Source organism: Chiloscyllium plagiosum, chromosome 43 (assembly GCF_004010195.1).
Source record: "Chiloscyllium plagiosum isolate BGI_BamShark_2017 chromosome 43, ASM401019v2, whole genome shotgun sequence".
Taxonomy (NCBI): Eukaryota; Metazoa; Chordata; class Chondrichthyes; order Orectolobiformes; family Hemiscylliidae; genus Chiloscyllium; species Chiloscyllium plagiosum.
In genome coordinates, this window is record NC_057752.1 from 15,058,976 (window position 1) to 15,086,386 (window position 27,411).

The 27,411-nt window shown below is 42.0% G+C and overlaps 1 protein-coding gene across 2 annotated transcripts in view; it reads left to right on the forward strand.

Moving 5' to 3' along the window:
- Positions 1-27,411, forward strand: part of spryd3 (SPRY domain containing 3) — a 371,515-nt gene that overhangs the window by 253,208 nt on the left and 90,896 nt on the right. For both annotated transcript variants that reach the window (XM_043682106.1, XM_043682107.1), the window contains exon 8: positions 17,938-17,995. In XM_043682106.1, coding sequence (XP_043538041.1) covers positions 17,938-17,995 — 58 coding nt within the window. The remainder of the gene's footprint in view (positions 1-17,937; positions 17,996-27,411) is intronic.

Sequence of the window (27,411 nt, forward strand, 5' to 3'; positions counted from 1 at the left end):
CCCCCAACCACCATCATTTTTACAAACCAATTCTGGCTTCCCGCCTTCCACTTCATGAGTACTTTACACAACTTTGTAACTAAGATCAGTCGAGTTGTGGATAGTGTAGAAGGTTGTCAAAGGATACAGCAGAATGTAGATCAGTTGTAGATATGGGCAGAGAAATGGCAGATGGAGTTTAATCTGGGCAAGTATGCAGTGTTTCACTTTGGGAGATCAAATGTTAAGGGAAAATGTACAGTTAATGGCAGGGCCCTTAACAGCATTGATGTACAGAGGGATCTTGGGGTCCTAGTCCATAGCTCCCTGAAAGTGGCCATGCAAGTAGATAGGGTGCGAAAGAAGGCAGATGATAATCTTGCCTTTATTGGTCAGGACATTGAGTACAAGAGTCAGGATATGATATTGCTGCTTTATAAAGCTTTGCGTAGTCCACACTTGAGTATTGTGTTCAATTCTGGTTGCTACATTACAGGAAGGATGTGGAGGCTTTGGAGAGGTTACAGAAGACTTTTACCAGGTTTCTGCCTGGATTAGAGGATATGAGCTATAAGGAGAGGCTGTACAAAGTTGAGTTGTTTTTTTCTGGAGCAGCAGAGGCTGAGGCGAGACTTCAGAGATGTTTATAAAATTATGAGGGGCACTGATAGGGTTGACGGTCAGAATCCTTTTCCCAGAGTTGAAATGTCTAATACTAAGGGGCATGCGTTTAAGGTAAGTGGGGGAAAGTTCAAAGGAGATGTGAGTGGCAAGTTTTTTTTTTACACACAGTGGCAAGTGTAATGGTGGTGGTAAGCAAGGAATGGAGGGGAATGGACCATGGGCAGGCAGAAGGGATTAGTTTAATTTGGCATCATGTTCGGCACAACATTGTGGTTCAAAGGGCCTGCTCCTGTGCTGTACTGTTCTGTGCCCTATGATATTCGGTCATGGAGGGCATGCCAGCCAACATCCTCACTTGAGTGTCAACACAGACGCTTTTGAGCAGTAGTGTGTGGCCAGTAGTCAGGAGCACAGCCAATTGCTGATATCTTACTCTGGGCCATTGAGGTTACCTGATGGGGTGCGCCTTGGGACCTTGCTAGTTTGCAAGGCTCAACACCATTCTGAACAATTCAAGTATCTATTAAACTATCAGTGGACAATACCTTTGAGTGTCAATCATCACCAGTACAGTTACTCAATTATTCACTATAAAATTATAATCAGTATGTAAGCAAGCCAAGGAGGATGAATGACATCACCACAAACCCAGGAACCCCATCCAGGAGAAAGATATAAATAGAAAGCAAGAGACAACAGCTTCGCTTTACTTGGAGGTCGCCACTGATGATGTTACCTAGCCAGGTAATGAAACGTCTGGATATCAAACCTACAGCTCAGCGAGCAAACCTACACCCTAAGGAAGATGAAATAAGTAATGCACACATGATTAAGAGCAATCAGTACTGGACTTCATAATTTGCATTATTCAAAATTAAAGATTTCAAAAAAGAAATCTGTGTATGCTGTGAACACAGACTGCTCTCAACACCTGCCTACCGGATAGTCACGAGCTATGATTTAAAAAAAAATTCTGCACATTAGCTTAAATCTTTTTGCTGTGGTTCTTGATGCTTCACCAATGGGAACAGTTTTTTCCTATTCTCTCTGTCCAGATGCCTCATAGATTTGATATAAGTATTCAAAACCATCAACTTCACTCCGTCTTCTCTTCTTCAAGGAAAACACTCCGTCTTCTCTAATCTGTCCACATAACTGCAGTTCTTCACCCCTCGAACCATTATCATAAATTGGCAGCCTTTCTAAAGCCTTGACATCTTTTCTGAAGTGTGGTGCCCAGAACTGGATCCAATAGCCCAGCTGAGACCAAGCCTTTTTTAAAGATTTATTATAACTTCCTTGCTTTTGTACTCTTCCTCTATTTATAAAGCCCAGGATTAAGCGGACCTTATTAACTGCTTTCTCAACCTCTCCAGCCACCTGCGCATAAACCCCCAGGTCCCTCTGCCCCTATACCCTCTTTAGAATTTTATGCCCTTTTTAGCTTTTGTACTCAGAGGGATTTTGTACTCTGGGACACCTTTATTCCTGTATTCCATCTAGACTTGCACATTCCAAGTAATAAGTAACCCCTGTTTTTCCTGCCAAAATATATAACCTCATAAGTATCTGTACTGAACATCATTTGTCCATTAAGCAATTTTATTACTATCCTATTGTAATTTTTCATGGTCATAGAGTCGTGAAGATCTACAGCAAAGAAAAAAGGCACTTCACCTTATCAAGTCTGCACCAGTCAAAAAGAAGAACCTAACTTTTATAATCCCATGTTCCAGTACTTGGACCATAGCCTTCCATGCTTGGGCATCACAAGTGAACATCTAAATATTACTTGGATGTTATGAGGGTTTCTCCCTCTGCCACCCTTGCAGACAGTGAGTTCTGGATTCCCACCACCCTCTGGATGGAAAATATCTTTCCTCACATCCCCTCGAAACAGCCTGCCCCATACCTTACATTGATATCCCTGGCCATTGATTCCTTCACTGAGGGATCTTGTCTACCCAATCAATGCCCCTCACAGTTTTATACATCTCAATCATGCACCTCCCTGCCCCACCTAAGTCTCCTCTGCTCCAAGGCAAACAACCCCAGTCTATCCAATCTCTCTTTATAACTGAAACTGTCTAGTCCAGGCAGCATCCTGGTAAATTTTGTCTGCACCCTCTCCAATGCTATCACATCCCTCCTCTAATGTAGGTTCCTGCAGATCCTGTAGAGAACACACAATACTCTAACTGTGGGCTCACAAAAACGTTATGCAGTTCCATCATAATCTCCCTGTTCTTACACTCTAAATAATTACTAATAAAGGCAAGTATATCTTATGCCTTGTTAACCACTTTATCCACCTGTCCTGATACCTTAAGGGATTAGTGAACATGTACACCAAAGTCTCTCTGAAGCTCAGTGCTCCCCAGGGTACTGCCATTCAGCTTGTATTCCCTTACCTTGTTTGTCCTTCCCAAGTGTGTCATCTCACACTTATCAGATTGAAATCCATTTATCACTGATCAGCCCATCTGACCAGCCCGTCCTTATCCTCCCTTAATCTAATGCTATCCTCCTCAATATTTACCACCCTGTCAATTTTTCTGTCATCTGCAAACTTGCTGATCAACCCTCCAATATTCAAGTCTGAACCATTTATATTAACCACAAACAGCGAGAGCCCCAACACTGACCCCTGTGGTATCCCACTGGATGCAGAAGACCAGTCATAAAATCACCCCTTGCCCTCTGTTTCCTGCTACTTATCCAATTCTGGTTCTAATTTACCAAATTTCTTTTGATCCCATGGGCTCTTGCCTTCGCTATCAGTCTCCCATGGCTGACAAACAGAAAGCTAAGAGTTGATATAAATGGGTCGTTTTCTGGTTAGCAAGGTGTAACTAATGGGATGCCACTGGGTTTGGTCCTTGGGCCACAACAATGTGCAATTTATATTAATAACTTGAATGCAAGGACAGCAATACTAACTAAGTTTGTAGATGTCACTAAAATAAGTGGGAAAGTAAGTTGCAATTAAGAAATAAAATTACAAATGGATATGGATAGGATTGATGAATGGGCAAAAATTTGGCAGATGGAGTTTAACATATAGGTAGTTCGCCTATAGCGCCGTAGTTGCATTCCAGCAAAACCTCGCTTAATAGAAAACCGCTTGATATAAATAATGGGGCCTATGGGAGAAGTGGAATTAGGGGCACACCAGCAGAAAATATCACTCATGATTGCTCAAATATCACTCAGAAGTTTAACACAAGTTTAGCACAGCCTGAATGAAGGTATAAATTTAACACAGTACATCTAAAAAACAGAGGGTCATCATGGTGCCCGTTTTGAATAACGGTACTACAATGGTTTTTTTCCAGTCCTCTGGAACCTCTTCTATGGCCGGAGAGGAATTGAAAATTATTGCCTTAAGATTAGAGTGCTGCTGTAAAAGCACAGTAGATCAGACAGCATCCGAGGAGCAGGAAAATCAACATTTCGGGCAGGAGCCCCTCACCAGGCTTTTGCCCAAAACGTTGATGTTCCTGCTCCTCGGATGCTGCCTGACCTGCTGTGCTTTTCCAACACCACTCTAATCTCCAGCATCTGCAGTACCCACCTTCGCCTAAATTATTGCCTTAGTCATGCCTTCTACCTGAATAATTCCCTTTTAGGTCCTTAATCAGTCCCAGGCACACTCCCACTTTTCCTACACTTTCTCTATTTGTGTGCCTATAGAAAGATTTTGAATTACCTTTTATATCAGCTCCCAATCTTTTTGCATACTCTGTCTTTGCTCTCTTTATTTGTTTTTCAATTTCCCTCTGAACATTCTACATTGAGTCTGGTCCTCCCTTGTGCCAGATCCAGCAATAACTCTTCATTGGACTAAAAACATATTCTCTTGAGACCATCTCAGAAACTCTCCTCTGCCTCTGCTGTTCACACAATTATTATTTCAGGTAACGTTAGAATATTTTTTTTTCCATTGTAAATTTCATTATATGCCCCATTTTATCTTTCTCACTATCTGGTGGCCTCAGGTGGCCAGTTTTGTATTGATGCCTCCACTGTATGGAGGAGAAAGTGAGGTCTGCCTGACCTGCTGCGTTTTTCCAGCAACACATTTCCGCCTCCACTGTATCCTCGGTCTAATGAAATGGATTCTGCTCCGATCCATCTGGGACCTCCTCTCTCTCCAATACTCTAATGTGCTCTTTAGTCAATACTGTTATCCCTCCTTCTTTCTTTCTTTCCATGTACTTCCGAAACACCTTATATCCAGGAATATTTAGTACCCTGTCCTATTTCGAGGCAGGAGTCAGTTATTGTCGTATCTGTTCTGGAGTAACAACCAGGGTGGAAGGTAATAGAGAATATATCCCACTTCAGTATTCTTATTTATGTTGTTAGCCAGAACATGGTTGATAGATTACTATAACAGGTGTTATAGCTACAGAGATTGCCCAAAAAGGAGATGGGGAATCGATAAATAGAAGTGAGGGAAGGCTTTGAGTGTTGACAAATAAATGGATGCCTTCCAATGGGCAAGAAATAGATAAGGGCAGGGTTAAGTATGTAAATGGTCCCAGAGTATAGTGAACAGGTTTGAGGAATTGGAAGTAGAAATTGCTCGGGGGGATATGAAATAGTAACATTGTCAGAAATGTGGCTCAAGCCAAAATAGGGCTGAATATTTAACAGGGAGAAAGTGAGGACTGCAGATGCTGGAGTACCAGAGTTGAAAAATGTGGTGCTGGAAAAACACAGCAGGCCAGGCAGCATCTGAGGAGCAGGAGAATCAACGTTTTGGGCATAAGCCCTTCTTCAGGAATCCTGAAGAAGGGCTTATGCCCGAAACAACAATTCTCCTGCTCCTCGGATGCTGCCTGGCCTTCTGTGTTTTTCCAGCACCACATTTTTCAACTCTGAATATTTAACATCCTGGGCTATGAAAGTTTTTAGTATAAACAAGGCGGATAAAAGGAAGCAATCTTGGTCAAAAATAGTCTCATTGCAGTTCCTGAATTGGAATCTATATGGCTGGAGGTGAGAAATAGGAAAGGGGCAGTGACCTTGTTGGGTATTTATTATCGACCTCCCAATAGAGGGGAGGAAGTAGAAGAGAATATTTGTAGGCAGATTATGGAAATCTGCAGGAGAAGCAGGTTTGTGATAACTGGTGATTTCAATTACCCTAGGATAGACTGGGAAAAAGAGGTAGAATATGGGATATGGAAAGGGAGAAATGCCTGCATTATGTGCAGGAGAACTTTCTGGAACAGTGTTAGGGAATAAGGCAGGCCAAGTGGGGAACATTTGAGTGAGGAGGCATTTAGGAAATAGTGATCACGATATAATAAGGTTCAATATAAGTTGGAAAAGGGGAGATAATACAGGCTCAATGGTACAACTTTGAGGGGAGCATAGGAGGAGAGGGACTTTGGGTTTCAAGTGCAGATTCTCTGAAAGCGCCAGGCAAATTGAAACAGTTGATAAGAAGGCTTATAGGATCCTTGGATTTATAAATAAAAGCATAGTATAAAAGCAAGGGAGTTATGCTACACCTCTACAAATCATTGGTTAGACCACATTTGGAGCATTGTGTTCAGTTCTGGGCACCTTATTTATGGAAGGATGTTAAAGCCCTGGGGAGAGTAAAAAGGAGATTTTACTGGAATGATAGCAGGAATGAGGGAGTTTACATACAAGGAAAGATTAGAGAAATTGGGCTTACTTCTCCTTGGAGCAGAGATGTTCAAATTATGAACAAATTGACAGGGTAAAGAAGGATATTCTGTTTCCACTAGTTGGTATGTCAGTAATTGGGGGTCACAATTTCAAGATTGTCAGCAAGAGAGCGAGGAGTGAGATGAGGAGAAACTTCTTTATACTGGGAGTTATTTGGATTTAGAATGCTCTGCCTGGGAGAGCAGTGAACGTGGATTCCAAAGGAGGTTTCACAAGATAGCTGGATATATATAAGTGGAAGTGGCATTGTCAAAAAGTATAATTGCTCTGGCCACTTGCACTCAATTTACCACCAATTGGGAAGAAAAAACATCGGTGTTGCGTTCAGTCCACCTATTGGTATGATCTGTATTAAGTAGAGGTAAAGCATATGTAAAAGAATATAAAGCTATCACGAAACATAAACCCACTGTTGCAGCCTCTATTAAGTCAGATTCTGTTTCTCATTTTCATTTGAAAACCTGACCTTCCTGAACAGTGTTACTGTGTTACTTATAAACTGTTAATATCCGGGCTAAATAGATGCACTGTTGTTTTGTATGTTTAGTATCCATCTGCAAATCTTAAAATATAGGGCCCTGAAAAAGTTACATATGTACATTTTAAACTTTTGCAACTGATGTTTTATCTCTAGGTTGTTTAGAAAATATGAATATGAGGAGTGATGCAGGAGAACATTGAAAGACAATATAAAATAGGGGGTACGAGTCTAAAGGGAGTGTGTAGGGACCGGGGTGTATATCTGCACAGATCATTGAAAGTGGTAGGACAGATGGAGAGAACAGTTAATAAAGCATACAATGTCCTCAACTTTATTAATAGGGGCATAGAGTACAAGAGCAAGGAGGTGATATTGAACTTGTATTAGATCTCAGCTGGAGTATTGTGTACAGTTGTGGGTGCCACGTTATAGGAAAAATATAAAGATACTAGAGAGAGTACAGAAGTGATTTCCAAGAATGATTTCAAGAATAAGACACTATGAGGCTTGATTGACGAAGTTGGGACTGTTCCCTTTGAAGAGAAGAAGGCTGAGAGGAGATAGCTGGAGGTTTTCAAAATTATGAACGCGCTGGATAGACTAGGTAGGGATAAGCTGTTCCTGCTCTTAACAGGAACAAGAAAGAGAGGGTATATAGTTAAAGTGAATTGTAAAATAAGTGAGGGTGATATGAGAAAAATCATTTTTCACACAATCATTAATTAAAGTACGAAATGCACTGCCTAGAAATGTGGTGGAGGTATGTTCAACTGAAGTATTCCAGAGGGCAGTGGGGATGATTATTTGGAAACCAGTGGTGTGCAAGGATAAGGGGGAAAGGAAGGAGACTGGCACAATATGTCCGTTGAGCTCATATAAAACAAGATTTCACCCTGTAAAATTCTTCTCTTAATAGGGTTGAGAGTTCCTACACTGAGAGTTATCTCCTGGGAATAAAGCAAAAAATCGATGGATAGAATAAAGAAAGTCCCATTTGAGATGCCAGGAGCAATTCTTCATTGTTGGAATGGGGGATCTTTTGTAAGGCCCTTCACACTGTTCCAGTTGCCTTTGAAGATTTGGATTTTGTTCTGATTCCTTATGATGACATATTGTGTATAGACTTGGGCATGGAGATTGGCCATTTGGGCAAAGGATCAGAGGATGCCTGTGGCAATTGTTAGTGCTATTGAGAGGAGACTGAAGGTGAAAATGAGCAAGTTGAAATGCTTCATTTTCTAGCACAAGACCTCTTCCCCCTTAAGTAACATGATTGATTCCTTTGTGCTGCTAATAATGTCCTGATTATCAGTGGAAGTAAGTTTTAAAGTGGAAAGAGTTGGGGAATAAGCCAGCACTGGGACTGGGCACAGTTAGTCCTGTTATAGCGCATTAGTTCCATTCTCGTGCAATCGTGTGTTATAAGAAAATTGGGTAATTATAGCACTATTTAAACTAATAGAGCCAAAATCGTGTTATAACCAATACATGCTTTTAAAGTTCACATTTTAGATTGTTCGCATTTGTGTTAATGAAATGCAAATTATAGCAGACTGACCTGTGCTAGATTTCACTGAGGCAGAAAGAACTGTACCTAACTGTGTGGGATGTTCGCTCGTGTTAGTCGACTCCATATGCTTCTGGGTATTCAATGCATTCCAGACAGCTAATTCTGTAATTAGTCTTTTTCTGAAGTTGTTTGTCATCCAAAATAAACCACGACACTGTTTTCAAAGTTCAAACATGTAATTTATCTGTGTAATTACGTGTGAGACTGAAAGAAAGCTAGAACAATGCAACACTGTGCTCCTCACAGTTGCAGAGAGTGCAAAGGTTAACAGTATCTCGCAACCAGTACAAAGTTGAAGCTTAGCTAATGTACCAGTGTCCCAGACAAGGTAACAACATTTAGAGATTATAAATTTCTATCATTACAGAGCAATAAGCGCTTGGAATTGAAAGCCAGGTATTTGTGTTTAAAAAAACTGAAATATGTACTTTGCCTTTCTTATTGACACAAATTACATCTAAAGCAGACATGACTTCTCTACTACCTTGTCCCTATTCCCCTCGAGACTATTCATTAGTTATTCCCCGGGTTTAAAATTTCCCCTTCTTTGTTATGCTTCTTAGCTCCCTGTTGCTCCGTGTAATATAAAGTTCCCCTTGCATTCTGCTTCTGTGTGAACTTTGGTTGATAAATCAGACCAAGCCTTTTTTGGGGCTGCCCTGTTCTTGTCTCCTCTTCTCCTCATCTGTCTAATCCCCCTTGTGAAGCACCATACCTTAATTCTTCCTGATGCATCAACCTTCCTTCCATTCTGTCATTTGAGGGTTAAAGCCGCTCCAGAGCAAGTTTACCATCACCAGGGGGTTTTGTGGTAGAATGATAGTCTTCCTACCAAAGTTTGGGTGAAGATTTGTAGCTCGGGTGCTCGTTGTTGTGGTTCTGTTCGCCGAGCTGGGAATTTGTGTTGCAGACGTTTCGTACCCTGTCTAGGTGACGTCCTCAGTGCTTGGGAGCCTCCTGTGAAACGCTTCTGTGATGTTTCCTCCAGCATTTGTAGTGGTTTGAATCTGCCGCTTCCGGTTGTCAGTTCCAGCTGTCCGCTGTAGTGGCCGGTATATTGGGTCCAGGTCGATGTGCTTATTGATTGAATCTGTGGATGAGTGCCATGCCTCTAGGAATTCCCTGGCTGTTCTCTGTTTGGCTTGTCCTATAATAGTAGTGTTGTCCCAGTCGAATTCATGTTGCTTGTCATCTGAGTGTGTGGCTACTAAGGATCACAGCGCTTCACAGGAGGCTCCCAAGCACTGAGGATGTCACCTAGACAGGGGACGAAATGTCTGCAACACAAATTCCCAGCTCGGCGAACAGAACCACAACAGTCTTCCTACCTCCAGGCTAGGAGGCCTAGGTTGTTATCCCACCTTCTCCAGAGTTGTGTCATAACATTACTGAACAGGTTGATTAAAAATATCTACCACCCACTCAGGGTACCTTTGCTGCACTGATCATTTAAACCATTTCCTCGTCTCATTTCTTCCCATCTTCATGCTTTCAGGTTTGATGGCAACAAACTCAAATGCACATAATTCACACAATCTTAGTCATTCATACCTAGACTTGGCTCAACCATGTTATGGTTTACCATCCTTTTCTCTCTGCTGCCAAAGCCTGCAGGATCATGTTGAGGGCAAGAGCAAGTCTGGGTTCCTGCTGTTCATGATTCATGTCATTTTCAAACCCTCTACTTCTGTCCCTACTTCCCACCTGTATCTCTTCTGTTATGTGGCTTGTCAATGAGGCAGCAGTGTTTGCAGTGCTTTATTACTTCAATTTTAAGATAATCAACCTCATCATCATTTCCCATTATGTTTGAGACATGTGCAATGGGCTGAATAGCCTCCTCCTCTGATCATATCATCATCTCCCCTCTACTGTCCAGCTGAATGGACTGTGCTTTGTTCCACTTCCAATGATCCAAGCACAGCCAACAGATCACCAGCAGTAGCTTCTCTTCCCCACCCACACTCTCATTAATTGAATTTGCCAAGGCTTGTGTCCTTAACTCCTCATGTTCATAGATGTGTTACACATTGGTGGCATTGTTGACAGAGACAGGATCAGAAACAACATGTTTGCTAATGAGACTCAAATCTCTCCCTTCACCATTGTTCAGAGCCAAAACCAACTCCACATTGTTAGTCTAGAAGTCTGCACTCAAGTCATAGATGAGTCACAATTAGTGTTTCCTCTTCAGTTTTTTTTTTGTTGCGTGCAGTCAGTTCATTTCAATTTGTACCTTGAATTTGTTTTTCCTGGATGCACAAGGGCGTTGTCCAAAATGGAATAGTTGCCTCAATGGCCATAAAGTGCATGCAGCTTTGAATAAACATGCTGAACCTTCTTTCAGTTGAAAAACAGCAAGGTTGAGGCAATTTTCATAGCCCCTGCTATAAATTTCACTCATTTACCACTGACTCTATCCAATATCCCCAAGTAAGTGCTTGGTCTAGTACCAGTGAATTCATTCTGTTTCACAGGAGATTTTAAACTAATTTAGCAGGGAAATGGGTCACAGAGTAGATGTAAAGTTAGGAGAGCAAGGTCTAATTGCGTATAGAAGTAATACTAGGACAGTACAGTTGGAGGAGAAGACATGCATAGGGTAATGTACAGGGAAGGCAAAAGTGATGACTGCAGATGCTGGTGAAGGGCTTTTGCCCGAAACGTCGATTTTCCTGCTCCTGGGATGCTGCCTGACCTGCTGTGCTTTTCCAGCACCACTCTAATCAATGCACAGGGAAGGTCTAGAAACCTAAATTGTATCTATTTTAATGCAAGGAGCTTAACTGATAAGGTGGACAAATGTAGTGTTGATCAGCACATGGGAAGATGATATTGTTGCAATCACTGAGGGCGGTACAGTTGCTCAGTGATTAGCACTGCTGCCTCAGAGCGCCAGGGACCCGGGTTTGATTCCAGCCTCGGGCGTCTGTCTGTGCGGAGTTTGTACATTCTCCCCACGTCTGCGTGGCTTTCCTCTGGTTTCCTCCCATAGTTCAAAGATCTGCAGGTTAGACGAATTGGCCATTCTAAATTGTCCTAGTGTTAGGTACATTAGTCAGAGGGAAATGGGTCTGGGTGGGTTACTCTTTGGAAGGTCGGTGTGGGCCAAATGGCCTGTTTCCACACTATAGGGAGTCTAATCTAATTGTTGAAGGAAAGACAGACTGGCAGCTCAACATTTGAGGGTATTGAAGTTTCAGGTGTGATGGCGATGTGGTGTCATAGACATTGGAGCATTGCATTAATGATAAAGGAGGCCATCATTGCAGTAATGAGGGAGGGTGTGCGAGAAGGGTCTTCAAATGAGGCCATCTGGGTAGAGCTTAGAACTTAAAAAAATGGGCAGTTACCTTGCTGGGATTATACTACAGACCCTACAACAGTCAGAGGGAGATAGGTTGTAAGAGACTTCAACTTTGCTAAAATTAACTGAGATCTTCAGTATGAAAGGATGAGACGGGGTGAAATTTTTAAAGCGCACCCAAAAGAGCTTTTTATGCCAGTATGTAGATGGTATTAGTAGAGATGAGACCGTGTTCGACCTAATCCTCGTGAATGAAGCCAGCCAAGTGATTAAAGTTTGTGTGCGAGCATTTTGGGGATAGTGACATTACTCTGTAAGTTTCATAATTATTATGAAAGAGGACAAGGATAGCACAGATGTTGTGTCTGAATTGGAAAAGGCCAATTTTAATATCATTCAAAATGATGCGGCAAACATAAACTGCTAGAGACATAATCCTACAGCATGGAGACAGGCCCTTTATCCCAACATAGTCCAGGCCGACCATATTGTCCATCCACTCTAACCCCATTTCCTTGCACTTGGACATCGTCTAAACCTTTTATATCCATGCTTTTGTCTGAATGCCTTTTAAATGTTGTCTAATTACTTGCCTCAGCTACTTCCACTGCTGCTCATTCCATATGTGTACCACCCTCTGTGTAAAAAAAAACAAAGTTGGTGCCTCATGTTCCCTTTTATGCTTCCCCCTCTAACGTTAAACTGATGCCCTCTAGTCCTCGATTCTGCAACCCTGGGAAAAAGACTGAGTGCATTCACCCTATCCATGCCCTTCATGATCTTGTACACTTCAATAACATCCCCTCTCAGTCTCCTACGCTTTAAAGAAAAGCTTCCTAGCTTGTCCAACCTCTCCCTATAACTCAGACACTTGAGTCCTGGCAACATCCTTGCAAATTTCTTCTGTGCTCTTTCCAGTTTAATAACATCCTTCCTGTTGCAAGTTGACAAAAACTGAACACAATACTCCAGATGTGACCTCACCAACGTCCTGTACAACTGCAACATAACTTCCTAGCTTCTATACTCAATGCCCTGACTGATGAAGGCCAGTGTGCCAAAAGCCTCCTTCAGTGCCCTGTCTACCTGTGATTCTACTTTCAGAGAACCATGCATCTGAACTCCAAAGTCCCTCTGTGTTACTACAATCTTTAAAGTCCCTGTTCACTACAAACCTCCTACCTTGATTTGACTTTTCCAAAATACTCTTATCTATATTAAACTCCATTTGATATTTCTTGGCCCACTACCCCAGCTGATCAAGGTCCTGCTGTAATTTCTCATAACCTTGCTCATTGTCCACAATACCTCATATTTTAGTGTCATCTGCAAACTGACTAACTATGCCTTCTATATTCTCATCCAAATCATTGTTATAGATAACAAATAGCAACGAGCCCAGCATCGACCCCTGAGGCATACCACCAGTCACAGGTCTCCAGTTAGACAAGCATCCTTCCACAATTACCCTCTGCTTCCTACCATGAAGCCAATTAAATATTAAATTTTCCAGCTCCCCCTGAATTTTGGATTAGTGGTGCTGGAAGAGCACAGCAGTTCAAGCAGCATCCGAGGAGGAGCAAAATCGACGTTTCAGGCAAAAGCCCTTCATCAGGAATAAATGCCAGGTGATCGAACCTTCCAGAGTAGCTTGCCATATGGAACCTTATCAAAGGCCTTACTGAAATCCATATAGACTTGCTACTTGTAGCAAGTCTTTTAATAGTAGTGTTGTGAGAATTCAGGGCCAGCGTATTTCCTGTAAGAGTGAAGAGCATCGCCAGCAAGCCCAGGGAGTCCTGAATGATAATGGATATCAATAGTTAGATAAAGAAAAGGGAGAAAACATGTATCAAGTACAGAGCATTAAAAACAGTGGAGGCCCTTCAAAAGTACAGAGAGGTTACCTAAACAGGAAATCAGGAGGGCAAGGAGGAACCATGGAATATCTTTGCAAATGGGATCAAGAAAAATCCCAAGACTTTTTACATGCATATTACGAGGTTTATTAGGAAAAGAGTGGGACCTATGAGAGACCAAATGGTCAACGTGTACATGGGGCAAGTGGACGTGGGTGAAGTCTTAAATCATCTGTATTCACAGAAGAGAAAGACATTTTAAGCGGGGACTTCAGTTGTGAGAGTGAGGTTATAGAACACGTTAAGGTTCATAAAGAGGGGATGTTAGATGTTTTAGCGAGCATAGAGGTGCATAAATCCCCGGAGCCTGATGAGAGGCTGCTATGGGAGCCAAGGGAGGAGATTTCTGGGGCCCTGGTGGCGGTATTTAATATTTTGCTGGCCACCAAATGATTGGATGATAGCTAATGTGGTTCCTTTGTTCAAGAAAGACAGCAAGGATAGGCCAGGTCATTACAGACCAGTTAATCTTGTGCTGAGGCTTGAAGAACAGCATCTCATTTTCTGCTTGGGGACCCTGCAGTCCCTAGTACTCAATATTGAGTTCAATAGCTTTACAGCCTGATTCCTTCCTTCCATGTTTTTACCCACCCCACACCCAGTCATGTTATGGCATGCTTTTGGCGCAGTCACCCATTCTCACGTAATCCTGTTTTCTCATTTTCTCTTAGTCTTAGTTCTTATTATCACTTGTTCAGCTTTTCTTCTGTCCTGGCCTGCTATCCATAATCTCCTTGTTTACCTCCCCACTTCATATCTCTTTCTCCCTCCGGGCTCCATCTCCACCTATCCACTCACCCTTCCCAATCCTCCCCTCATCCAACTTGTGGTTCAGCATAAATACGACCTTATCTGAGCTGCTAACAGTTCTGAAGAAGAATCATTAGACTTGAAACTTTAACTGGGCTTTCTTCCCACTGATGCTGCCAAACATGCTGAGTTTCTGTTTTCTGTTTTAGATTGTCAGCATCAGCAGTTCTTTGTTCGATTTTAGTATAGACCAGTGTTTGTTGGTCAGCATTGACATGGTGGTGGGGGGGTGGGGAGTTGAGTTGAAGTGAGAGAGAGGCTTTATGAATGAAATTCTGGAATGAGGAGTGACTGGGACGATGAGCAGTGACCATGAAAGCTGATCCTAGCAAGACGTCCACTTTTTCTCGCAGAACAAGGAAGAAAATTAACAACGTGTTAGGAATCACCTAAGCATTATACTTAAACTCTGCTAATAGTCACTATAGTGATCTTGCTCACACTTTTACATCAACATTTAACATTCAAAGTGTCTATGTCAACATTTTGGACTGAAATTCTGTGTAAACAGTACAACTGTTTCTTTCTCCAGCCATTGTTAAATTTTGGAAAAAGGCCTGTCTTCTAAATTCCCTGTAGACTTTATTCGTGGCCTCCAGTTTTTGTCTGTCAACCTGCATTTCAGAATGCCCCAAAGCACCTCAATCTAATGAAGTGACCTGTAATTTTGAAGCGCTGGTACTGTCATTATGTAGCAGCCAACAGACTTACAGAAAGTTCCCGCAAACAGCAATGAAATAATGACCGGATAACCTGTGAGGTTTTTTTGCGATGTTGATCAAAAAATAAATATGCCCCAGCTCCTAGAGATAACTCCCCTGTTGTTGTTCCAAAATACTGCCATGGAATCTTTTCCATTCACTCAAGAGAGCAAACAGGGCCTCAGTATCTGATCTGAAAGATGGCACCTCGACAGCATAGCACACACTTAGGACAACACTTGGAAGCACAGCTCAAATCGCTGGATTGGGAGCTTGAACCCATGACCTCAGGGGCAAATGCTGTTGGACTTTTCATTTTGGTAAAACAAACAAGGCCAGGACTTAAACAATTAATGATAGGGCCCTGGGTCGTGTTGTTGAATAGAGAAGGTTTTATTTGCATAATTCTTTGGAATTTACATCATAGGTAGACAGTATGGTTCAGAAGGCATTTAGCATGTTTGCCTTCATTGCTCAGATCTTAGGACATCATGTTGAGGTTGTACAGGACATTGGAGAGACCTCTTTTGGAGTAGTGTGTGTAGTTCTGGTCACCATGCTATAGGAAGGATATTGTTAAATTGGAGAGGATTCAAAAAGGATTTATCAGGATGTAGCTGGCAATGGAGGGTTTGAGCTATAAAAATAGGCTGGAGAGGCCGGGACCTTTTTCACTGGAGTGTAGGAGGTTCAGGGTGAGCTTATAGAGATTTATAAAATCATGAGGGGCAGAGATAAGGTGAATACCAAGGGTCTTTTCCCTGGTGTGGGAGAGTTCAAAACTAGGGGACACATTTTTAAGGTGAAAGGAGAAAGTTTTAAAAGGACATAAGGGGCAACCTTTTTCCACAGAGAGTATTTCATGTGTGAAACAAACTGCCAGAGGAAGTGGTGGAAGCAGTACAGTTTACAACATTTAAAAGATGTTTAGATAAGTACATGAATAGAAAAGGTTTGGAGGGATATGGGCCAAATGCAGGCAAGTGGGACTAGTTTGATTTGGAAAACATGGTCGGCGTGGATCGTTGGACTGAAAGTTTTATTTCCACGCTGTATCAGATAGAGGTTCTGTCGACTCTCTCAGCTGGTTATAAAAGATCCCATGACACTAGGCAAGTAGGGGAGTTCTGCTTAGTGTCCTGGTCAATGTTAATCCCTTATTCAACATCACAATGACCAGATAATCTGTTTTAATCAGTTTGTTGTTTGTGGGAGCTTGCTATGTGCAAATGATCTGCTGCAGACTAGTTTCTACAGTACAACATCTCTGACTCTATAACAGTAACTGCATTTCACAAGTACTTATTTGGCAGTGAAAGCTCTTTGTGACAGTTTAAGATTGTGAAAGGTGCTTTTGGAATCTAAGTCTTTGTTTCTTTTCTGAAACCTCAAAAGTGGTCCAGAAGAGTATTTTTAATCAAGGGAGTGCCTGAAAAGAATTATATTGTCAAACAATCCACTAATCTAACAGCTAACAAAGAACATTTAGTGACTTAAGTTACAGTATTGTCTCTGAGCACTTCAGATTAGAAAAAGGGCAGTAATTTATAACACTGAAATGTCATCACCTGCCCAAATAAAACTGTTTGAGAATTCAATCTGTGTTTTCTTCAAGCCTTGTGGGCAAAACCAAATATACTGTAAGGTGCTCCCTGCAGTTGGGTCACAGGCCCTTTCACTTCATGTTCTGTTGATGTACTGTGTGCAAACTGAAAAACTCTGCAAATTGTTCAGGATGCACAGAATTGGTTTGAATTTCTTTCCACCTGATGTTTCCTAAAACTTCTGTTGAAATCCAGGCCTTAAAGTGAAAACTTTAATGAAGGCTTTGAAAGGTACAAAGCATATTACAATGTAAATATTATTATGAAATTTGTATTTCTTTATTAAACTTGTAATATGCTCAGATGACCACTTAAGGAAGTGGAAGAGTCAAGAACCAGGGGACACAATCTCTCAATCAGACATTGCACATTTAAGACAGAAATTAGGAAAAATTTCTTCTGAGTTTTGAGAACCTGTGGAATTATTTACCACCACGGACTGTTGAGGCTGAATCATTAGGTACATCCAGGACTGAGACAGACCGATTTTTAATCTGTAAGGGAATCACGTGTTACAGGGAAAAGGCAGAACAGTGTAATTGGGAATTATCCAGTCATGACCTCATTGAATGCCAGAGTAGACTCAATGGGCTAGATTTGGCTGACTTCTGCTCCTGTGCTTTAGGGTCTACCTGAAGCTGGATCTCTGAATTGAAAAGTGGTCCATTCTTCATGACTGACATTTGTGATTAGACTAGATTTTGATTAGATTAGATTACTTACAGTATGGAAGTAGGCCCTTCGGCCCAACAAGTCCACACCAACCCGCCGAAGCGCAATCCACCCAGACCCATTCCCCTACATTTACCCCTTTACCTAACACTACGGGCAATTTAGCATGGCCAATTCACCTAACCTGCACATTTTTGGACTGTGGGAGGAAACCGGAACACTCGGAGGAAACCCACGCAGACACGGGGAGAATGTGCAAACTCCACACAGACAGTCGCCTGAGGTGGGAATTGAACCCGGGTCTCTGGCGCTGTGAGGCAGCAGTGCTAACCATTGTGCCACCGTGCCGCCCACTTTACCTGAAATGATTAATTTAAAATATGAGTATCTTACAAATTCTTTTCAAATTGCAATATTTGCACACTGAACACAGAGCAGTAATTAAACATTGAAACTAGTTATTCTCATTTTAGAACAGACATGACCTGGAAATTGTGAACTGTTTCTCACATGTTGCACCGCTTTCCCCCAAGTTGTTTGATTACTTTTTATTTCCTTTTTTAGGACTACCCAAAAAATCGTCATCCAGGCTGGAGTCGAGGATCAGTGGCCTATCATGCAGGTATGAAATTGAAGTCTGAGCATTTCTGCAAGCCTGGGTCAATGTTCCCCTAAATGCTTCTCTTTGACTGTATAAAGATGGGATTTGGGCTTTGCACACTTGCATTGCTAAACAGTGCAGCACGATTTGTGTTTGAACAGACCAATACTGTTCATCCTAAACACCCTAGTCCTCCTCTTCAATTGGCACACAACATTCATTGGAACCTTTCCTTGCTTTCTTTTATACCAGTGGATCTCCCCAAGTGATGCAGTGAGTCTAAAGCATGTAAAAGGGACAATGTTCAAGGAGGTAAATGAGACTTGTCAGAAAGATGAGAATTTTGAGGCATATAAACAGATCAAGGAATGTGTGAATAAGCAAATGGTGAAGGGAGAGAAATCAAGGAGGAAGTTTGGTTATGCAAGTGAATGCCAATTGAGCAATATGGCTGGGCCCAGTGAGGGAAGCTTGAAAACAATGTATTGGAATTAAATGAGAGGAAGACTGCCAGAGGGGCTTCAGGATTTGGCCTCATGAAGACTAATTTATTGTTGTTCAAGTAATGTTGGATTTCTGTGTTATTGGGGTGACCGTGGCTGCAAATACCAATGTACCGCCACTTGGCAGAAAGGAAAGAGGAGGGCCCAAGACTGAGCATGGCTAGGGTGGCAGATGGAAATAGGGTGGAGAACCCACACATGTTAGTCAGTAGGTGCCAATTGTCACAAGCCAATGGGGGAGCAGAAGTTCTTTTGAAATTATTGGTCACCTCAGCAAGAGTGGTAGTGCAGAGCCCAAGAAGAGGGCAGCTAAGCTGTCTCATGAATGTGGTAAGACTGCAGTGTATGTGGAAATTATTTTCAAAGCAGGAAAATAAGCAAAATTGTATTTTCAAAGTAATTAATTTTAAAAGTCAGTACCCATTTACCTCTATAAAAACAAAATCAGTTGAGAAAGATGTTTATGGTTCAGCAGTACCACCTGTTGTTCAGCTGTTAGAATTACAGCATGATGAATTACAGCAGAATGTACAAATGTGGACACAGGCATTTGAATAAAATGTCCTAAGAGATTTGGTTCTGTGAACAGAACTTTTTGTTTTCTTTCATGGGATATAGCCCTAATTGCCATTGAGTCCTCAGCATTTCAAAGTCAGCCAAGTTGCTGTGGGTCTAGACTTAAATGTAAGTCAGACTCCATTAAGTTGGCCAATTTCCTTCCCAAAATGTAAGAGGTACGAATGAAGCAGGTGGGTTTTTACAACAGTGGTTGATAGTCACCATTTCTGAGCTTTCAATTCCAGATTTATGAATTAACTTTTATGGTAGGATTTGAACTCATGTGCCAGGGCATTAGTGTGAGTCCACTGGAGTACTAGCAGTTACCACCTGTAGTGTAATGTACCATGACGCCTCCATCCACTCCATCGATTTCTGGAAAGTGTACCATTTCCCTGCCACATTTATGTTAGTCGTACCTGACATAACAATAACTGTTCAGTTTGATACTGACACCGTTATTTCTCTGCCATGGTTCCCAGAACTAGCAGAAGGAAAATGAAAGGTTGAAAACAATGGAAAGTTCCACTGACATTCCATTATCTGGGGATTGATATTTTTGCATATCTCATATTTTTTCAAGTGTGCCACCTCAAAGGTATCCATAGAGCTAAGAAATATGCTAACTAGTCATAACTAGTCGTGCTGCTTCTGTCTAACATAGTGAATTGAGTTGTTGCGTTTTAGGGTCTTCTCTACCTTTACTATGGATTATTGGATTATTTTATCTCCTGTTAGATCATGGCTAGCTGCAGACTTCTCAGAATTTCAAGAGTGTATGTATTTTTGACGTGGGATCCAAATGAAGCTGTCAATCTTGTGCCAGGAAGTGAACAACACCCCTGTCTGATTGTTATTACTTCCTGTGGCTCCACATCATCCTCTCTGACTGGTAGAGCATCAGATTGGACCTTGTTTTAAATTTAAAATGGCCAATGAATTTATTTGCATATGGTAGAGAAGAACTTTGTCAGATTAAATACTTTTTTCTAACTGCTCAAGTGGACAAAATAAGATGCAAACAAGCTCTAAGCTAACTTTTTGTAACTACATTTTTAGTACTTTTTTTTAAAACCTCCTCCAACTTTGAGTAGCTCAGTAATATTGGCTGAGGATTTTAGTGGAATTTTGTAATCCCTGGGTTTGCTGCTAGATTAATGTAGAGGAGGTCAACAGTGTCAAAGGCTGCCAAAGGTGGCCAGGGAAGGAAGTGATCATGATTTTGATGAGGGTTAGGAGAAGAGTGGGAACCTGATTGGTGGTGTGAATTTGGGTTAGGCAGAATTTAAGGAATGGGACTTATTAACAAAATGGAGATCCAGAAGAGAAGTTTGATCAACACTGCAGTTGAGTGGAACATGATTGAGGGGTGGATCTCATGGGCAAGATGAGTGTAGAGATAGCAGTTTGGAGGGAGCGGGATGCGAGACGGGAAAGACACTAGAGAAGATGAGGGTTTACGAAGAGACTGCTTGGCTTGTTTGTCATGGTAAAGCATCTAATACTTCAGTGAAGTCCTGCGGGGGGAGGCTGCATCATTTGATTTATTTGTTTATTTAATTTAAAAAATCCCACATCAGGGGAAGAACAACAGGGGAATTCTCTTTGTACTAATGAGCATTGTTCTGTCAACCAATATCACCAATTCAAATTATATCTGGTTATTTTTCTCCCGACTATAAGACTTTGTAATTGTGACAATATTTCAGAAGTACTTGATTGTAAAGCATCCTGAGGTTCTGAACAATTACTGCAAGTCTGCTCTTTCCCTCTTCGTTTCCGTCCTTGTATTGAGAGAAAAGGATCAGGAAGGGAAGGGCAGAGAAATAAGTTACCCATGAGGTTAAATGTCTCATGCTGTTTAAATAAGTGAGCACTAAGAACTCCTGTGAGGGAAATATCGGGGAAAACAAATTCTGCAAAGGTCGTCAGTCACAGTCTACCTCACCTTCTAGGAAAAACTAGATTCTCAAGTTTGGTTGACCAGGAACAGAAGTGAACATTTGGGACTAATATCAAACTGTGAAAAGTACTCAGTGAAGTGAATCATAGTTGCAAAACAATCCAGGTAAATTGCAGCATGACCTGATGTGCATCTGTCAGAATTACAAGATGAAACATGTAGATCTCCTTGAGGTTATTGTAGTGTTTTAATGAGATTGCCTCATCTCTGCTGTGTGCCAGGAACCTGCACAGTATGTTGAACTCTTTTGCAGCAGTTGTTGTTGTGACAAGGCTTTCGTGCTGGATGGAACGGAAGTGAGAAATCTGTTCCCACCCATGCTGCATCTAACTGGGTTTATAATTGTTTTCTGCTCGTTTCCATAGTGATTAGGGAAATATTTACATACGCACAGCAGCTGGATGTGGGCAGATGGATGTATGTACAGTGTATACAGATGAAGTCCTGGCTAGATATTTCGTTCACGAGTCCATAAAAGAATTCCAATGCGGGATTGCAGTAACATCGAAAATAGAAGCCAAGGGAGGCCATTCAGCCCTTTGAGCCTGCTCCATGATTCAATATGATCATGGCTGATAATCTAACTCACTCCCCTGTTCCCACTTTCTCCCTATGCTGGCTGATCCATTTAGCTTTAAAAACTGTAGGTATCTCTCTCTTGTAAACATTCAATGTTTTGGCCTCAACTGCTTTCTTGCAGAGATTTCCATAGGCTCACCACTCTTTAAGTGAAGACATTTCTCCACATCTCAGTCCAAAATGGCTTTGTCTGTCCAAACATCCAACGAGTTAGGAGTAAGCCATTTGGCCCCATGAATTTGCTCCACCACCCAGGATATCATGGCTGATCTGATTATAACTTCAACACCACTACGAGAGCTAATTTTCAAGGTTAGAGTGAAAAATCTGGAGCTTGGGCCTGAGTTGGGTAGTTTTATGGAAAGGCTCAGTATAGACTCAATAGGCTAGGTGTTATCCTATGCTGTTAAATTAGATGATGTGGAGGTGCCGGTAATTTGAGACTTAGACTTGGTTGCAAGTTGATGGATACGTAGAGACAGCAAGACAGCACAGGAAGAGATTTAAAAGAGCCTTTATTTAGAAAAACATTTCAAAGGCAGTTTACAGGATGTAATCAGTCACAACTACACCACAGTAAACACAGCATTATGACAGGTGACCTAAAACTTGGTGTACGAAATGGATTATCATAAAATAGAATCCCTCCCATGTGGAAAGAGGCCATTCAGTCCATAGAGTCTGCACTGACTCTCTAAAGAGCATCCGCAAGAAATTGCAGAGATTTGTGAACGTGGCCCAGTCTATCGCAAAAACAGCCTTCCTTCCATTGACTCTGTCTACACTACCCGCTGCTTTGGAAGAGCAGCCAACATAATGAAAGACCCCCTCCAACCCCAGTTATACACTCTTCCATTGGGCAGATAATACAAAAGTTTGAAAACACAGACCAACAGATTTCAGAACAACTTCTTCCCTGCTGTTATCAGACTTAGAAACCGACCTCTCTCACATTAGAATTGATCTTTTCCTGCACCTTCTTTGTAGCTGAAACACTATATTCTGCATTCTGCTCTATTACCCTAATGTACTTATGTAAGATATGATTTGTCTGGTTAATATGCTAAACAATACTTTTCACGAGCTTGGTACATGTGACATTAATACACCAAATCAAATCAAATCACCCTATCTCCATAACCCCGTATTTCCCAAGACTAATCCACCTAGACTGCACATCCCTGGACACTATGGGACAATTTAGCATAGCCAGTCCTCCTAACCTGCACATATTTGGACTGTGGGAGGAAACCAAAGCAGCTGGAGGAAACCCATGCAGATGGGGAGGATTTGCAAACTCCACACAGTCACCCAAGGGTGAAATCAAACCTCCCTTTTTAAGGGCCACCACACCTCAGGTGAGGGAAGAGGTTGAGCAGGCCAAAGCAGCTGGAGGAAACCCATGCAGATGGGGAGGATTTGCAAACTCCACACAGTCACCCAAGGGTGAAATCAAACCTCTGGTGCTGTGAGGCAGTAGTGCTAACCACTGTACCACCCTTTTTAAGGGCCACCACACCTCAGGTGAGGGAAGAGGTTGAGCAGGTTTCCCTCCCTGGTAACCCCAGTTGAGGCAGGAGTTGAGGCAGGAGTTGAACCCGTGCTGTTGACATTAGTCTGCATCACAAGCCAGGTGTCCAACCAACTGAACCATGAAAGAGCAAAACACATGGATTCAAATAGAGTTGTCATTCAGGGATCTAGGAGCAAACGTAGGTCAACAAGAGTTTAAGTGAGTGGGTCTGGAATGAGATATGAGCTTACTTTCTTTCCTTCCTCTGTGCTCTAATGTAAGTTGGAAGGTCAGCAGTTAATTGGGACTGTGGCAAAGCTTGGAGGAGGCATTACTCAAGAAACTGGAGGGCAAGGACAGGAGGAAATCTTGATGTGAGTGGGGGAGAAAGCTATGATTGACAATCCCAAAAGTTGATCAAATTTTCTGAAGTTTTCTGTGTCTTTCGGAGAGCTTTACAGTTTGGGAATGAATGGTGTATATGGAGAGAGAAGATTTAGTCAGAACTGATGGCAAAGGGAGAAGCAGAGAAGGCAGATGGAGAAATTAAGAAAGACACTGAAGAAAAGGAAAGTGGAGTAATTGACAAAGTATTTTTGTTCAATGTAAGCTTAAGCACCAACACCTTGTCTTTCAGTTAGGCACTGCACAGCCTTCCAGCCGAAATGTTGAGTTCAATAAGTTCCGATCATAACTTCTGCCCTCCTTTTCGAATAACAACTGAGGATAATAGAGTCATACAGCATGGAAACAGACTCTTCAGTCCAACTCGTCCGTGCCGACCCAGTCTCCTCATTTGAACTAGTCTCATTTACCTGCATTTGGCCCGTATCCCTCTGTACCTTTCCTATCCATGTGCCTGTCCAAATGTCTTTTAAATGTTGTAATTGCAGTCACTTCTCAGCTTCCTCTGGCAGCTTGTTCCATACACATACCACATTCTGTATGAAAACGTTGCCCTCTAGCTCCCTTTTAAATCTTTTCCCTCTCACCTTGAACTTGTGCCCTCCAGTTTTCGACTCCCTTACACTGGAGAAAGGACCTTGGCTATTCACCTTATCCTTCCTCTAGCAGGGCAACCAGAATTGTACACAGTACTCCAAATGTGCCCTTACTAATGTCTTGTACAACCATAACATGACATGCCAACTACTGTACTCAGTGCTCTGACCAATGACGGCAAACATACAAAATGTCTTCTTCACCACCCTGTCTACCTGTGATGCCACTTTCAAGTAACTACCTGCACCCCTAGGTCTTGTTGTTCGACAACACTCCCCAGGGCCCTACCATTAACTGTGTAAGTACTGCCTTGGTTTGTCTTGCCAAAATGCAACACCTTGCATTTATCCAAATATATGTATTTATCTAAATTTATTCATCTGCCAGTCCTTGATCCACTGGCCCAGTTGATCAAGAGCCCATTGTACTCTTAGATAATTTCCTTTACTTTCCACTATACCACCAATTTTGGTGTCATCTGCAAGCTTATTAACCATGGCTCCTATATTCTCATTCACATTGTTTATATAAATGACAAACAGTGGATCCAGCATTGATCCATGCAGCAAACCACTGGTTGCAAGCCTCCAGTCTGAAAAATCACCCTCCGTCTCCTACCATCAAACCAATTTTGTAACCAGTTGGCTAGCTCTCCCTGGATCCTACGTGATCTAACCTTACTAACCAGAGTTTAGATCAGAGTGGTGCTGGAAAAGCACAGCAGGTCAGGTAGCATCCGAGGAGCAGGAAAATCGACGTTTCGGGCAAAAGCCCTTTATTAAGAATAGATCAGGAATATTCCTGATGAAGGGCTTTTGTCAGAAACGTCGATTTTCCTGCTCCTCTAATGCTGTCTGACCTGTGCTTTTCCAGCACCACTCTGATCTAAACTCTGGTTTCCAGCATCTGCAGTCCTCACTTTTGCCTTACCTTACTAACCAGTCAACAATGTCGAAGGCCTTGCTAAAGCCCATGTAGACAACTCTACTCAATCTTTATTGCTCTGCCTTTATCTATCTTCTTGGTCACCTCTTCAAAAAACTCAATCAAGTTTATAACAGGCTATTTCCCTCACACAAAGCTGCGCTGACTATCCCTTATCAGTCCTTGCCTTTCCATATGCATGTAGATCCTGTCTTTCAGAATTCCCTTCAACAACTTACCCACTACTGATGTCACGCTCACCGGTCTCTAGTTCCCTGGCCTATCCTTGCAACCTAAATAACAGTACAACATTAGCCATCCTGCAGTCTTCTGGCACCTCATATGTGGCTATCGATGATACAGATATCTCTGCTAGGGACCCCGCAATTTCTTCACTAGCTTCCCGCAATCTCCTGGGATACACTTAACACTACTGTTTGCATTTTGCTCCCACATCACCCTTGCTTCATTTGCACATCTCTTTAAATCTGTGCCCTCTCGATCTTGTTTCTTTTACAAGCAGAAATGGCTTCATACTATCTGTCCTGCCTGCCCATGAGTTTGAAAACCTCAGATCTCCTCTGTGTTGTTCTCTCCAGGGAGAACAGTCCTAACTTCTTCAAGCGATTTTGCAAGGCATGGCTGGGAATATTTGTCTACGTATGCTCCATTATTCAAGAAATAGTTCATTTCATAAGTTACACTTAACATTGTAAAACTGGAGATTTTCCTGACTGACTGCTGGTCATCTTTTTTTTGTTGTGGTGTCAAATTAATCTCCATTGGCATCAGCTAATTAAAGTGCATTGTTTCTACTGATGTCATAATACAGTTAAAGGTTTATAGACCTCTCATACGTTATCCTTACATAATTCAGTCTCCATTTGTACGTTCACAGAATCATACAGTATAGCAGAAGCCCTTCGGCCCATTGAATTTGTACCACCAAAAATGCACTACTAGTTCCACTTCTCTGCGCAAGGCCCATTGCCTTGAATGTGATGACATTTCAAGGGCTCATCCAAGTACTTTTAAAGGTTTCCCGCCTCGACTATCCTCCCATGCAGTGGGTTCTAGATCCCCACCACACTCTGGCTGAACAGACTTTTCCTCAAATCCCCACTAAGCCTCCTGCCTTTTGCTTTAAAATTATGTCTCTTGTTACTGACTCTTTGACTAGTGGGCACAGTTGCTTTCTATTCACCCTGTCCATGCACGTCATAAATTTATACACCTCTTTCGGGTCCCCCACAACTTTCTTTCCTCCAAAGAAAACCACTTGAGCTTATCCAGCCTCTCTTCATCACTGAAATGGTCCATCCCAGACAACGTCCTGGTGAATCTCCTGTGCACCCTCTCCAGTGCAATCACATCATTCGTGTAGTGTGGTAACCAGATGTGCACAAAGTACCCCAGCTGTGGCCTAACAAAAGTTCTGCACAATTTCAACATAACTTTCCTATTCTTATAAGCTATGCCAAAACTGTTAAATGCAAGTGTACCATATGCCTTAACTACCCTATTAACCTGTCTGCCACCTTCAGGGATTTGTGGACAAGCACCCCAAGGTCACTCTGTTCCTCTGAGCTTATTAGAGTCCTGCCATTCATTGAGGAACCCTTGTCTTGTGTCTTCTTCCAAAGTGCATCATCACACATTTATCAGGGTTAAATTTCATCTGTGACTGGTCTACCCAATGTAACCCAACCATTTGTATTCCCTTGTAACCTAACATCATCATCACAATCAACCACCTGGCCAATCTTTCGCTAATCCGCAAACTAACTTATCATGCTGCCATCCACATTCTCATGTCCGTCATTTATGAATATAGGAATAATAAGGAATCCATCATTGATTCTATTGCTAACTGGGCTCCAGTCTCACAAACACCTTTTTACCATCACCCTCTGTCTCCTGTCCCAAAGCCAATTTTGGATAGTCATGATGTCATACAGCATGGAAACAGACCCTTTGGTCCAACTAATCCAAGTTGACAGTGTTCCCAAACTAAACTAGTCCTACTTGCCTGTGTTTAGCCCATATTCCTCCAAACCTTTCCTATTCATTCACTTATCAAATGACTTTTAAATGTAACTACCTGTATCCACCACTTCCTCTGACAGTCCATTCCACACACTAACTACTCTCTGTGTAAAAAAGTTGCTCCTCATGTCCGTTTTCAAACCTTCTCCTCTCACCTCAAAAATATTCCCCCTAGTTTTGAACTCCCTCACCCCAAGGAAAAAGACCTTTGCTATTCTCCTTATCTATGCCCCTCATGATTTTATAAACCTCTATGAGGTCACCCCATAAACTCCTACACTCCAGTGAAAAACATCTCAGCCTCTTTTTATAACTCAAACTCTGTGTTCCCAGTAACATCCTGGTAAGG